Below are 16,016 nucleotides of genomic sequence, written 5' to 3'. Positions count from 1 at the left end.
GCGTGTATGTGTGTCACATGATCAAGATCAAATATTGGCCGGGGGCTTGGCATTTGGAGATAAATCCACTTCATCACACACATTCACACACGCTGATCGGCACACGGGCACACAGGTACGGACCATTAATTCAATACATCTTGACCTTTTCAGAAAGTGACTTTTAAGACACATACATCTGTCGTTGCCACACAGACACACAAATCCTCCCCCTTTTCTCCCTCACATCTCCGTCCATCACTTTGTCTATTACACATTCACACAAACACACCTCGGGAAAGCTCGCCCCGTTTTGCTGGATTAGTGTTGCCGAGGCTTTGAAGCACATCCAGAGGAAATTAGATTTCAGCCTGGGAGACAGCCAACTAAAGAAATTATTCTAAGCTGTTGTCACAGGTGCGACATCGTGTCTGACCACACAATTTCCAATTTGCTAGATTTCTTTCAGTGTTAGGTCTTTTACTGCTAATCGTTGGTTGATTCAGATTTCTTTTCTTACAATGCGTTGTTTGTCTGCAAACATAATTACCTCACAAAATGGAACATCTGAAGCTGCAGTGATTAGCTTCTAGCCATCAAGAGAGTGTTATGTAAACTCCATTCACTCTGTTTAGACAGATTAATATTGCAGATTTGCAGCATTTTGTTTTTAAACCAAAATTCATATTATATACATTCATGTTCCCCATCAGAATGAATTGTAATAACTGTGGTGATCCCGGCACTTGAGGTCAAAATAAGGTCAAATTTAAATTTGGTTTATGACCAAATACTTGGAAAACAAATGACATTCCCATCAGCCTCAGCTGTATGTTGTGTTTAGTGCTAATTAGCAACTAAATAACCAAACTAAGATTATGAACACAGTGACGTTATACCTGCTAAACATCAGCATGTTGTCACTGTGAGCGTGTTAGTATGCTGATGTTAGAATTTAGCTCAAAGCACTGCTGTGCCAAAAATAGACTGTATATAAGAAGTGGATGTAGTCACCGTGACGTCACCCATTGGTTTGTGGACTGCCGTTTTGAAGCCTCAAGTTCATCATTTTGGCCATAGCCATCTTGTTTTTTTGCAACCAGTGTGACACTAGAGGGTTGAGACATTTTTAGACAACCAAAATGTTCTAACTAACGTTCATGAACTGAAAACACACTGTGAAAGTGTTAAAGTTCTGAGATGAAAATGGTCTATTTGACTCTAAATGGGACCATAATTTACTAAATGAACATCATGCTGTATTGAAGAAGACTTGAAACTAGTGATTGAGACCATAAACTCATGTTTACAATGTTTACTGAGGTAATAAATCAAGTGAGAAGTAGGCTCATTTTCTCATAGACTTCTATACCATCAGACTTCTTTTTGCAACCAGAGGAGTCGCCCCCTGCTGGCTGTTAGAGAGAATGCAAGTTTAAGGCACTTCAGCATTGGCTTCACTTTTCAGACCCGGAGGTCACCCACTGCTGTGGACTCTGAGACTTGTTGATAAAATGGGTTGTTGAGGTGTAATTTTTTGATGCTGTGAGCATCGCATGCAAAATGTCATTCCAAATTCACTCACCTTCATTGTTTTGGGCTGGCTGAAGAATTTTTATACAGATATCTCAAAAATGCCAAACTATCTGCTTGACTTGATAACACTATTAAGTGAGGAAACATGTTTTTGCTCTATAACGACGTCACCTATCTTTGCCTTTTGTCCTAGTTATAGTCCCAGCGGTTGCTCGAGGGCTTTGTCACTTAAAAGTAAACATATTTGCTGAAATGAAGTGCAACTGTGACAAGAAAAGATGGAGCAGAACAAAAGAAAACATGCCTCTTTAATTAATGAATCTGATCGAAGAGCGAATGCAGTACGACTTGTATTGAAGCATAGAAATGATGTAATGTGTTGCTGGTAGTTGTGATATTCGTTGGCTGTGGTAAAAGCGGCCGTGCAGAGCTCAACTCTCTGGTTGTTCCTCCCACACACTGTCTGCAAATCAGTCCTGTTTAATATTAGGCTTCAGTGGAACACAACTCCGCCTTCACATCTCCAGAGACCCATGTGAGTGAAGACATACTGTATGATCACACCATTTCACAAATACCAGAGCACACACACACAAACACACACTCAAAGTGCGTTCAGAAGATCTCACCATTTGTGGGTGTTTGACGTATTAACCTGCAGAAACAGAGCGGGGGTTTCTGGCACAACTTCACCTACTTCCAAGGTGCACGGAGAAGTCAAAATGTCTGAAGAGGTCAAAACTACAGCAACAGTTTAGGCGGCTAAAACTTTTTTTTCTACTACTCTCAGCCATTTTACCTCGCCGTCAGACAGCCCTTTCCGACGGGGAACTGAAGCCGTTATATCGCTCTCTCCAAAGCCACCAGACTCCATTCATAAAAACAGTAATTTTACCCCAGAGTATACATACAACCCCACTTAAAAAAACTCTGAACTAACCCTTTCAGTTATTTCTAAACTTAGCAGGGCTAACTTTGACTCAGCTAGTGCTAGCGTTCACATTATTCCTATCCTTATTGATTAGTTTTGATTAGTTTACTTTGGTAACCTACGTCACGGCTTTTTGCAACGGCTGAGTCAGCGTTTCCAGACCTTTAAAAAGTGGTCTTGAGACCAAAACCAATCTTAAGTGCTACAAAAGTGCTGTTTACTGATATTATTGCAGTAACAAAGTCCCTCTTATGCCACACAACATGCCTGGATACCACAACATGCCTGGAAATACATACATACAATGATAAATTTATCATGGCAGAAGGTGTAAAAAGCACTTTTGTTGGCAGAGACAGCAAAAGAAGGTGAACAAGTATTAGAAAAAAGTTTACATTTTATTACATTTTTAATCATCTAAGTCAGTTTTAATACTGCCAGAGTCTCTCTTATTTTGGTAATGATTGATGTAACATTTTAAACCAACCATAAGATTTCCTGTTGGCGGCGGTGTCTAGTTACAAAAAAACACAACTGCAAGCCGCCCACAAACCATCTCCTTCATCCAGAACAGAGTACTAATTACAGCTGCTGGCTACCAGCGAAGAAATATTTTGAAAGCTTCCAGCTCCGATGAGTTGAGCTCATACTGTAAAACAACACGGATTTGTTTTTGTGGCACCTTCATTCATTTTCCAAGACACCTCTCTGCTTTCCAGGACACGTTATTTTTGGTATATTTTAAAGATGTTTCTATGTTTGCAAGTTTTCTCGGACGTGTGTGAACGCTGATAGTTGCATTTACTGGTGAATAAGATATTGTATTGTCCTCACACAGGCTCATATAGAAAGACAAAAGCATTTAAACACACTCTCATAATTTAAAGGGACAGTGTGTAGGATTTAGTGGCATCTAGCGGTGTGGTTGCAGATTGCAACCAACTGAGTACCCCTGCGCTCATTCCTCCCTTTCCAACACTGCGGTAACGTGAGCCGCCAAGTGCAAAACCGTGGTAACGCCATTCGCCCTCGCTCAGAGGCCATCCTTACCATAACAACAGTACTTTAGGAGTAACAGAAGTCAGACAGCGTCTTGCTAGAGCCAGTGTTTGGTTTGTCAGCTCTGGGCTACTGTAAAAACCTGGCGGACTCCATGAAGAGGACCCGCTCCCTATGTAGATATGAAGGGCTCATTCTAAGCTAACGAAAACACGATTCTTAGTTTCAGGTAACAAATTTCAAGGTCTAGTTACTGGAACATCTTGTTTAACATCTTTATTGAAGGAGAGATACTGCAGGTCCTTCCTTCCTTCCTGCTTCCGTCAGACTGAACAATCAACACTGCTCCCAGTAGACTGAACATACCAGAAACTGACAATTCACTCATTCATGTGCAACATCAATGTATACTATACTGTGCTATATCAATATTTCATATTTCATATGTGTAAATAAAACTCAACCATTCAGTCTGTCTTTTTTTTTTTTTTTTTTACTGTTTACTTAAATACTGTTTGCTTACTTATAAGGTTGGCCGATTTGACCAAAATCTTCTATCACGATATAGGTCATTTCATATTTCGATAACGATATATATTACGATATAGCATGTTTTCTGGTATTTCAATAAATAAATAGTCTATATAAAATAACCACATGGTAAAGCCTATTTTTGTATACTCCTGTGTGAATTAAATACTTGAAGTACTGAGTATTTTCTCATTTAAAGAACTTGAATTTTGAATATGAATAATGAATAATGTGGGATTATTCCTTATTACATGGGCTATTTTTGGATATATATATTATTAATACATACTTATGTTTAAAAAAATTAAAAAAACAAAGCATTCGAATCCTCGTTTGGAGGTTTATTACCATGACAACGGTCAAAGCTTCGAAGCATTCGGGTCAGCCCTATTTATTATATCTTGTTTTGTTTTTATACTCCAAATCTCCTCTGATGAAGTGTGACTTTTTTATGATTTTTTTCCTAAACTACTTGGTGTTTTAGTTGAGCAGTGAATTTGAGGAGCAAAATTTGTGTTTATTGATATGAAAATGTGATTCTGTACTATACTACACTGCGTAGAATATCTAACCTGAGGAGCAAAATGTGCTGAAAGCCTGCTGGGTATTCCAGCCTCATCTGGTTCTCATGTATTCATACTATCTGCAGCACAAACAAGAGACGGCACTGCTTACAAATATCCTCATTCATTCATTCGTCTCCTTCTCATCATCTATACGCTGCCATATGTGAGGTCTGATAGCAAGACTTCCTACATCTCTATTCACTCTGGATGGAGGGATTATAGTGTATAGCTCACAGGCTCAACACTGTGGGAAGCTTTGACTCCGTGTGTGTGCGCGTATCAAGTCTGGTGATAACTCCTTAAAGCAGCAGAGCACAAACAACAGCTCTTTATCAGCTCTGCCTCAGCCCTGCCTCCCCTGTTGTTCCACTGATATACACACACACATCTGTCCTTCCTCCTCCTTGTCTTTGTCTCCCATATCACCCTAATTTCCACTCAAATCCAGATCAAGTCGCTCTTCAGGTCTGATTGGATGAAACCAAAACCCATCACTGAGGAATTATTTCAACTGTAATCACTGAACTGAGAGATGATCTCTCAGTCCGCACTTCATTAACACCATTTGATATCCAACAGACACACATTCGCCCGGCTCATATCGGAGTGTTTTTCAAATTAACGATTCTCACCTCCATTAACTGTCCCGCAGATCGTCTCACATCCCCTCATTAAGTCTCACTTTGACAGGTAAATTGTCTATCAAATCTACGGGGGTACTGTGTAGTTTTCATCTGATTCTGTACCACAAATTGACACATAATTTCCCTCAAATAATAAATAGACCACCCATTTCACTCTAATTAGGTAAGCAGCATGCCATTCAGCAATCCAACAATCAGCTAAAGCCATTTCATTATCAGCTTTTGTTCCCGTATCGTCATTAATTTGTGGTGATTTGGGGAAACAAAAAGTAAACTAACTCTAATATTAAAGGCGAAACAGACTATGTTGTTGGAGTTATTTCAGATTTTAGTTTGGCTCAGAACACACCCCATATAATAAATGGATATAAATAGAGGCAAATAAATAGAAGAAGGAAGCAAAACATCCAATCAGTGGGCAACCTCCGGTTCTGAGAAGTGAAGCCAATGCTGAAGTACCTTTAACCTGCATTCTCTCTAACAGCCAGCAGGGGGCGACTCCTCTGGTTGCAAAAAGAAGTCTGATTGTATAGAAGTCTATGAGAAAATGAGCCTACTTCTCACTTGATTTATTACCTCAGTAAACATTGTAAACATGAGTTTATGGTCTCAATCACTAGTTTCAAGTCTTCTTCAAAACAGCATGATGTTCATTTAGTAAATTATGGTCCCATTTAGAGTCAAATAGACCATAAAGCAGGGGATGCTTTAGGGCGTGGCTACCTTGTGAGTGACTGCGCAGTATTCCAATCAGTGGCGTAAGGTAGTTATGACGGGACCTAGTGCACGCTAGTCACTAGTTATAAATGGGGATGCACCAAATCCAGTAGTGATATCGGGCCAATACTGACTCAGGGGGGAGGTGGATGGGTCCAACAAACACGAGGCTTTCATCCAGGAGACTGCTGTTTGTGTCCTGTGCGTTAAGTTTCACTTTCACTTTACAATCAGCTGATTGTTCAAGTCCCGTGTTCACAACGTTCAGTGTCATTTTCACTGTACAAACATAGTCATTTTAAGCCCAACCATGTATTTCTTTCCTAAACCTAACTAAGTGGTTTTGTTGCCTGAAACTAAGTATGTTGTCACAACATTAAGCTTGTATTTACTGCGACCAAAAAGTGACGCTGAGGGGTCTGACAAAGCGTCAGTATGTGACAAGTTGGGATGAGAACGTGTTGATTTTACAATCGAATGAGATACTTCTGCTAATGTATTTGGAACAGCTCTCTCTACGGGATCCCCCACCCCACTGGCCCCAGTGCAATCGCACTGAACTGCACTGTCTATATTTATACCCTTGATTCCAATATTTCTCTTAAGTATTTTAATTAAATACAATCTTACCGAATAGCTGCTTGTGTCCCTCTTTTATCTTTTATTTGTATTGGTGCAGTGCACATTGAACAGTGTTAGTCAAAGGAAAAATGTTTCCCTTTTGTGGATCCACAACATCTACATGACCGTGCACTTCTCTCTCTGTAACCATCCTCCTGCTCCTCTGACTTACCCAGTATAGCCAGCACTGTGTTGTCCTTCAGGACCTCCATGGAGCCCGAGCAGACGAAGTAGATTGCCTGTAGGGCGTCTCCCTGCCGGATGAGGAACTCGCCCGGAGCGCAGAAGGAGGTCTTGATAATGAGGGAGAGGGAGCGCAGGCAGCCCCGGCTGGCCGACTCGAACAGGGGCAGCTGGAGCAGCTCCTTGTTCAGGTGCATGGCGATGTCGGCCCTCAACTCGTCTGGGAAGTCCTTCAGTAGCTGTGAAACGACAGGGGAGTTCACACTTAACAGGTGTTCTTTCCAAAGACTCGCAGTGGCTGCTTCAACTGAACAGCAGGCTTCTAAACACAGCCTTTAACAAAACTCCACCATCTTTAATTACCTGAGACGAGAAGTAATTCCCAAACACGACGTGATGTGTGAAAATGTGGAACAGAATGAAAGTTGAATAAAGGTTATCAAGATTTATTCTGAAAGCAAAATGAGATATAAAGTGCAGTAAAGATAAACAGATTTTTGAGAGGAAGGAAAAGAAAAACAGGCAAACAGGCCAGTCAAATCCAAAATCTGAAGAGGAAGCTGGTCCTCCTCTAAACGTCACTGTTCATGTTCCAGGAGAAACTCGTGTCTTTTGTGTGTAAAACAACTGGCATTCATTTGCACAAAAGAAAGTGATCAAAAAACAACTGAACCACTGCTGTAAAGGTTCAGTTCATCCAACACGAAACAAAAAAAACCCCAAAAAACATATGTTCCCACTCACTCCTGGTGGTATTAATGTCCTGGTTACACAGGATAATCCATAAACCTCAATGTTTTAATTGGGAAGTAGTTTCTATTGAATGTAGAAAATGCTGAAAACAGGATGATCTGCAGATTTCAGAGTAATTAGGAAACGGTTTCTTGTTGCTGAGTTTTTCCAAATGCCATTTTTCAGAGCGTTAAAGGGTAACTTTCACCATGTTTCTGTGTCTAAGTGACTAATGGGGACACATTTCTTTGAAATTGGTCCAGTATTGAGGGAGAACGCTGGAACCAATGTAATGTCAGTTCTGCTAAAAGTTCTTGTTTTTGCCGCTGACAGGCTCAGATTGTTATTACCAGTGTTTGACAACATTATGGAAAGGACCCTACGGAGAAATAAAAACTTTTTCTTACTTTTCCCTTGATCCGGTCCTGTTTGTTATAGTGTCCAAGTCCCGCTGGAGGAGAAGTCTCGTTGTGAAATCTGAATATCCGTATACTCTGGCTTAAATAAATACAGGCGGCCATCTAATTCAAAGGCTTCATCGACGTTGTGGAAATCATCTAAATATTCAGCCATGTCATTGAAAATCTTTTAGATGACACTAAGCTACGCTTTCTGTACTCCAACACAACAAACTGCCCGGATGCCACTCACATTTCCACCATGGATGTATTCCACTATTACACCGTTGTCTTCCGGCAACACGTCACCTCGCCAGATTTCAGGACGAGACTTCTCCTTGAGCGAGACTCTTTCCATAATGTCAGACAATTATAATAACAATCAGAGCCTGTCATGGCAAAAACAAGCACTTTTAGTGGACGTTAATGACAGCGCCAGCTTGCCCCAATAGCAGAAGTTGTTGTTAGTCAGTTAGACACAAAAACATGAAAATATTGTCCAGGTTGAAAAATGCCAAAGTTGCCCTTTAAAGTATAGCCAACAGACAAAACCAGAATTACTGAAACTGAAACTATATTTTACCTTTTTTTTGTAGTTTGAGTGAAATAATCCTTTAATGTTAATGCATAGGTAAGGTTTAAATTGGAACAATGTTTATGAAGTCAGGATAAACAGTGCACTCACATGCACACCCTCATATACTTGGTAAATGTAAGTCACTCTCACCTCATTAACGTCTATCCCGTTGTTGACCGACCAGGTGGTCTGGAAACACTCCAGCATGCGCTGCTCCAGGGCCTTGGGCAGCCGGTGGACCCGGATGAAGTCCTTCAGGTCCTTGGTGCGGGTGTGGTAGAGCGAGCGGCGCGAGTACATCCTCTGGATGATGGCAGTCACGTTACCAAACACCACTGCGTGCATCAGCGCTGGAAGAAGAGGAAAAAAAGGATGTTGTGTGTGTTTTCAGTGTGATACAGATTTAATTACAGAGTTGTTTGATTGGCTTTTATCTAGAAGGCTCAGGAAAAATCCCATAATGCTTCTGCACAGCAGGTAGCACCGCGGGACGTCTTTATAAGCCCCAAGAAGTTAAAGAGAACAGGGTTTAAAAGGGACTTAGCTGCTCTAAAACCACTGTAAAGCAAGTGGATTACTTGCTTTCACAAAACAGAAGTAACACACGACTAAAATAAACATAATCCAAATGTTGAATAAATCTTTTATTTCTAGTGTACAAAACACCAACAACAGCTAAATTATTCCTCTAAAACCCCCAACAGCTCTAATCCCAGTAGAAGCGATGCCTCCTGGTGTGGTATTCATATTTATTAAACAACTCAGGTTTTCTTTTGAAAGTGAACAACTAGCAGAAGACCGGAGGAGGACTGGAACTATCTTTATAATGTACTTTCCTGACTGTACTGCACTGCTGAGCGGTTTTCTCTCCCTAAATTTAATTCTTGCCCAAGTAGAAAAGCTGCTGAACCAGCGTTCAGACCACAGGACACTTACACAGTCCACTAACACCCAGACTAATGACATCACTTTAGGATGGCTGCTCCTTCAGGCTGAGTGACCCACCTCACATTTAGGAAAACTCTGGAGTTAAGATGTATAAAGAGCTGAAGGGCGCACACTGCTGCAAGGGAAGCTCACCCACAACAGAATGAGGATACAATTCAGAGAGATTAATGAACCTATACACGCCTCTCTTTCCTCCTTCTCTCTCTCTCTTTGTGTGTTCTGGTTCGCTCGCTCTGCTTTCATAGAAGACTACACACACATCTCTGTAGGTGCAAGGTTATTAAAAATCAATGCAACACAAAACACCCATTCCAGAAACCCAAATTTAATTAAAGGATGAGAATAGCTTTATTTTCTCTTTTTTTCCCTTATTAACAAATCCCATGAAAAGACCAAAACAACAACGTGTTCACCTCTTTAGCCCCGGGCTCATTGATTCCTTCTAAAGATATAAATCATTATAAAATGGGTCAAAATATACAGTTTAATTTCCAAAAACTGTTCACTAATTTCCTAACACAGCTGGGCACTGCAGCCTTTAATCAAATGTTATTAAACAGCAGCAAATAGCACATTTGTTGGAAACTATTTCAGCTTCATGTTTTTGGTAATTTTCAGTTTTCTGGACTGTATTTATTTTAATTAATTATTTGAAAAAATTGTCTGTCTGTTTTTTTCCCTTGATGTGCCCCATGGCTCTCTTAATATAATGACATTTTTTAATTTTGTAATTTTATTTTAATTATTTACTCACTAAATACAAACAGAAAAACCAAAGATATACAAAATGAATCAACCTACAAACTTTCCAATTTAACCAACCATTTCCAATTGTTATTTATTATTAAAATAATAAAATGTACACCAGCAACTCAGAAAAAAAATCTTAAAAATTAACAGGAATTACTATTCAAGTGTAAACCTGTTTAATGTAGCTACAAATTGGTCAAAACTATGAAATTAAAATTCCAATAAATAACTTAGGGCTGCAACTAACAATTATTTTCATTATTGATTAATTTGCCGATTATTTTCTTGATTAATCGTTTGGTCTACAAAATGTCAGAAAATAGTGGAAAATGTCCATTCACGTTCCCCCCCCCCAAAAAAAATAAAAAAATATTCAGTTTATTATGATATAAAATAGAGAAGAGCAGGAACTCTCCATATTTGAGAGGCTGGAAACAGTATTTTCTGCTTTTTTTGCATGAAAAATGACTTCTTGATTAATCGATTTTCTGTCGATTGACTAATCGTTGCAGCTCTAATATAATGTATATAGTATATAAACATAGAATTGATTTGACTAGATCAGCCCCATTATCACTGATATTTGATCCAGCTATCTGAGTCAGTATCGGTATCGGTGCTTCTCTTATTATTAGTTTAAATCAGTTTTTCTTTCAAGGAAAGATTAATACATATTTGGTGCGCTACTGAGACGGTGTATGTGGGACTGAATCAAAACAGTTAAACTAATAAAATTATGCACTCCAGCACACACAGTATTAGTTTTATAACAAAGTTTAAGAGGGTACAGCACAAATTTTAGGCACAACGGCACCTTGGAAAATAGCAGATTTCATTATTCTATCATCCAGGAAGTCAGTGTGTGAAGCGTGTGATCTATTACCTATACCTACGTGTGTGTCATGTATTCACTGTGGAAACAAACCTGTTTCATTGTGACATGCGAGTTCACATAACTGCAGATGTGTAGTTACTGTTAAAGTTTTATCCTCCTGAGAATGAACGTAAGTCGACAGAATGTCCTCACAGGTATAGTAGTAAAAGTGTGTGTGTGTGTGTGTGTGTATGTGTGTGTGTTTGTGGTCATTTATAGCTCACTTAACGTGCACCGAGCCCTGAGACATCCCCACACATCACAGTGTCCTCTGACCATAAATCTTGACATTTCTCTCACCGAGTAACCTTTTCCGTTCCCTCCATTTCTTTCTCATTTCTGCTTTTATTGCTTCCTTCCAGGAAATTCAGCTCTCGTCCTCACGGATCAGCACAAAAACATCTGAGTTCAGAACTCGAACAAGTCGTGCTGTACCGTATCCAAGACGTATTTCAGTGCTTTAGTAAAGCAATAATAAATACTCATTATTATTGCAAAAGGCTGGCAACCAGATTACTTCAGCTCATTAAAAATAAGTTTTAAAGTTTTAAAGCTCCATGAACACATGTTGAATGTGAGCATTTCAGGACAGTTTCTAAAGGATTGTTAACAAACACTGTGCTGCTTTTCAGTGATTAGTGACATTTCAGAAGACGTCGCTCAAATGGTAGAACTTTTAGCTAACAAAAACACATTGTTTTGTTCGTACTTACTGTGGAATAGTTTCCCCACAAGTCTAGTTTATCACATCGGAGAGCAAACTCAAAGGAGTCTTGAAGAGTTGGTTTATACACTCAGTTTTTTGTTTTTTTTCTCACTGACTTTTGTTTTTGCCCAGTAACTTTAGTGTTCCGTTTGTGTCAGTCAAATCAGTGGCTATGCATTTGATTTTTAAGTATTGCGATTCAGTATTATGATTTATTGCTATTTTGTTTTACTTTTGTAACACTAGACCATGGGGAAAAGTTGAATCATACACTTATAATCTAAATTAATACAGTAAAAATGTTTGATTTTCACCTTCTATGTAGTCAGAGATGTCCTGAAGTCAAATATATCAGTCATTGTCAGGCATTGTTAAATTTTTTCCCCAAAAATCAAAGAATAAAGACATTTCCCTTACAAATTAGTGGTATTTTCGTACTAATTTATAAAGGACATGTAATGTTTTATACTTCTGGTGAATATAATACATCAATCTTATTTCCATATATTTATTTTATATATTCAGTTCCCTTTGTTAACGCCTTATTTTGAAAACCGGACGTAGTCACATGCGTATACTTCCTCTAACTTCTCCAAGTCCGTCGCCATAGATATAAAACTTGACATGCAGCTTTAGCCGTGATGTTTAGCTCTGCTTTTCCTGTCAACGTGTGAAACCCGAAGTGTTTCCGTACTTTACTGGATGTGTATTGTTTACCACATTGGATTTAAAATGGGAGGGTGCAGGTCGTATCCACGCCGACCCTCCGCCGTTTAATGCTTCGTCGTTTCGGCTAACTGTGGTTTGTTTTGGTTTTTGACGGATACGGAACGGATATGACATCACGTTACTCTGACTATAAAAATAAAAGCAGTAACTTCCTTCTACCTCTGCTTAGACTCAAATGAAGCAAATATATTGATTCTGGCATTAAAAAATCAATTTCAAAATTGTAAAAAAATGCATACTGCAGGTGAATCGATTGTTTTCCCGTCCCTAACTAATAGTGACAGACAATCATCGCAATAGTTCATTTAAATAAATCCCGTATGCACCAGAATCTATTGACTCGTGGCCCAGCTTTAAGCCAGCTTTCACTGGAAACTGTAGTCAATAGTTTTTGATATAACCTTGAAATGAATAAACAAATGCACGGCTAAACATATAATGAAACCTCTTAATGAAGAAAGAAGATTAATGAGACAGTGAATAGATGAGTCTATCAGCTGTGTGTTGATGTCTCACTGGTGTCAGATAATGAGCTGAGTGAGCACTTCATACTGAGAGGAGTAGAAGAGCTTCAGAGGTTACATGCATACAAAGTGGAACTAAAACACACACACGTGTTTCTCACCTCCTATGAGCATGGTGCAGATGGAGAAGATCTTCTCTGAGTCCGTGTTGGCCGACACGTTTCCGAATCCCACGCTGGTGAGACTGCTCAGAGCGAAGTAGAGAGACGTCACGTAGCTGCTACGCATCGTCGGGCCGCCGCCCAGCAACAAAAGACTCCCGCCCTCGGTGCCCGCCGCCGACTGGACCTCGCCTCCGGACGTGTTTCCGTAATACTGGCTGGAGTTCCAGGAGCTCTGCCCTCCGACCTCTGACCCCGACACGTTCCACTGGCTGCTGTTTGCCGGGAGGCTGCTGACTGTGGCGGGGACCAGCGATGTGAGGGGGGGCAGGAAGTAGGGGGTCCCCAGACGCTTGGCCAGCTCATGGAGCCAACCTGAGAGAGAGAGAGAGAGAGAGAGAGAGATCAATTTTAAAAATCCCTTTATTTAACTATAAAAAGGTAAAACACTTCAGCACTGACGCTTCTTTTTCAAAACTAGACCTTCCTCATCTCCCACTGTACACACACTTCCTGCTAAAGCCCATTTAGAGATGAATATTTCCTGAACTGTTCACCTCTTGGTAATACAAATCCAGTAGCCAGTAGTAGAAAGAAAGTAAAAAGTAATTAAGTACATTTACTTCTTCTTTACATGAGTATTTCCAATTTACGGGACTTTAGACTTCTACTCCGCTACATTTCAGAGGGAAATATTGTACTTTTTACAAGCCTACACAAACAAAGTCAATCCTGGCCATAGTTTTATATTTTTACCAATTCTGAGCTTATTCTTTTAGTCAGTCTCCAGTGTTGTTCATCATATGATTCAGGGGAACCAACCCTTTCTTTCTAATGCAGTGTGAAGTCAACATCATGCATTCCCTTTGTGTGAGTGTAGCATATTTGACATTAAAAAAACAGTAAAAAAAAACTTTTGTTTTGCTGAATAACTCCACAGTCCACCAGGGAAAGTTAGTTTTTTCAATGTGAAAACTTGTATTTAGGTGTTTTGGAGCTCCATGTGAAGTTTGGTGCAAATAAACCTTTTCCTCAGTGAGGTTCAGCCATTTATTGGATATTATCCTGGACCAGCCACGACACCAAATCGTGCTGGGGGCGTAAAGCCCCCTTGCTCGGACCCATGGACAACACCCATCTTTTGCACTCGGCCTACATTTTGATCTCAACTAAGACACCTGTAAATTTTAATGATTGCATCTTGCACAATTGCAACGCTATCACGGTTACAAAATCTGTCTGCAGACAGACAGACATACTGTATAAACACCTGCAACACGTTCTCATCACAACTCTTACTGCCGCTTTGTCACTCCCACTGGCGTCACTTTATTTTTGGAATCAAAACCACTTAGTTAGGATGAGGAAAAAACATCATGGTTGGGCTCAAAATTACAACGTTTGTAGAGTGAAAATTAAACTGAATGTTTTGAACACAAACAAACAGCTGATTGTTAAGTGAAAGAGAAACTTAACACACGGGACATGAACAGCGGTCTTCTGGATGAAAGCCCTGTGTTTGTTGGACCCATCCACCGCCCCACCTCTGTGGTAGCTCACACTACAGTAGATGTCTCCAGAACCACATTTGGCCATGACGACACACACAGACTCACAAGCTGAGAATCTCACTGTTGAGACACAATTTAAAGCTCGTCTCTATCATAAACCGTTCCAAAGTTATTTAATGTTCAGTAAGAAACATGTCGATACTATACTTAACAACGACTTGACCCCAGTGTGTGAAAGAGAGGATTCAAGTTCTTTTTTTTTTTTACACATATCTACATAATTCAGCTTCAGAGGAAAGAAGGAAGAAAAGAAAAAGAAGATTTTAATAGACCGAGGAAGGAAGAAGGAAGGAGACAGCAGACAGCAGGAAGTGGACGAGGATAAATTATTAAAAATCTGTGTTTGTGAGAGGACGAGTGATGAAACCCAGCTGAGGTACTGACAGCAGAATCAGAAACAGAAAGACAGCAAGAGACGGAATATGAATAATACAGTATGGATGCATCCGTTCATTGATCTCCGGCATCACACACCGCAGGCAGGCAGCTTTGACCTTGTGTGTGTGTGTGTGTGTGTGTGTGTGTGTGTGTGTGTCTGTGTGTGTGTGTGTGTGTGTGTGATAGAGAGAGCGTTCTCGGTCTGCCAGCATAAATAAGCAGAAGTGACAATCGAGCAGTGAGCAGAGTCCCAGCAGTGAAGCAGCTAAACCAACAACATTAGAGGCTTTAACACCTGAGTAGTTTCCTAATTACTTTGTCATTAGCACACAACTTAACCTCCGCCTTCCTGAGGAAATGTGGACCTCACTAAGCCGTTATATCGTATGCACGTCTATGCCTGGAGATCAGATATTTATAAAAAAGTAAACTACAAAGAATTTCTTTTATCTTGTCAACGCATCAGGGAACGTGAGGGGCTTTACTAATGTTAGTGTAGGACCTCGCTGTAATAAAGTCTGCAAGTCTGAAGACAGAAGCAGGGTAGGGTTTTTCCTATAATTTAACTTGATGTTAACTGAACTACAGTCAAGTAAAGTAATAGTATAGTAAATAAAATGTCTATATACAGTACAAGTCAAGTGTTCTGTAAGTTGTTAACAATATAAATAGTGCAAAGAAATAAATACTGGATGGATATACATGCACTGGATGATTATGTACAGCATGTACATGTGGAGATGTCTATATACTGTATGTACACCGAGTAGGATTTACATTTACAGTGACATGTACGTACATAAAGTGACAGATGATATGTGCAAAAATGTGCATTAAAGATTGTAAATTATTATCTAAAAATGTGCATTAAAGAGTGTCAATTATAATCTAAAAATGTGCATTAGAGAGTGTAAATTATATTCTAAAAATGTGCAAAAATGTGCATTAAAGATTGTAAATTATTATCTAAAAATGTGCATTCAAGAGTGTAAATTATAATCTAAAAATGTGCATTAAAGAC

The 16,016-nt window shown here is 39.6% G+C and overlaps 1 protein-coding gene across 1 annotated transcript in view; it reads right to left on the bottom strand.

The window, feature by feature from the left end:
- kcnh3 (potassium voltage-gated channel, subfamily H (eag-related), member 3) overlaps window positions 1–16,016 on the bottom strand; it is a 161,731-nt gene that overhangs the window by 18,015 nt on the left and 127,700 nt on the right. The window contains exons 8-10 of the mRNA XM_037789538.1: window positions 13,047–13,421; window positions 8,565–8,764; window positions 6,697–6,946 (exon numbers count right to left, since the gene is read on the bottom strand). Of these exons, the coding sequence (XP_037645466.1) occupies window positions 6,697–6,946; window positions 8,565–8,764; window positions 13,047–13,421 (825 nt within the window). The remainder of the gene's footprint in view (window positions 1–6,696; window positions 6,947–8,564; window positions 8,765–13,046; window positions 13,422–16,016) is intronic.

The sequence above is a fragment of the Sebastes umbrosus genome, chromosome 13 (genome assembly GCF_015220745.1).
Source record: "Sebastes umbrosus isolate fSebUmb1 chromosome 13, fSebUmb1.pri, whole genome shotgun sequence".
Taxonomy (NCBI): Eukaryota; Metazoa; Chordata; class Actinopteri; order Perciformes; family Sebastidae; genus Sebastes; species Sebastes umbrosus.
Note: the sequence above shows the minus strand (reverse complement) of the source record. Positions and strands in the feature narration are given on the sequence as shown.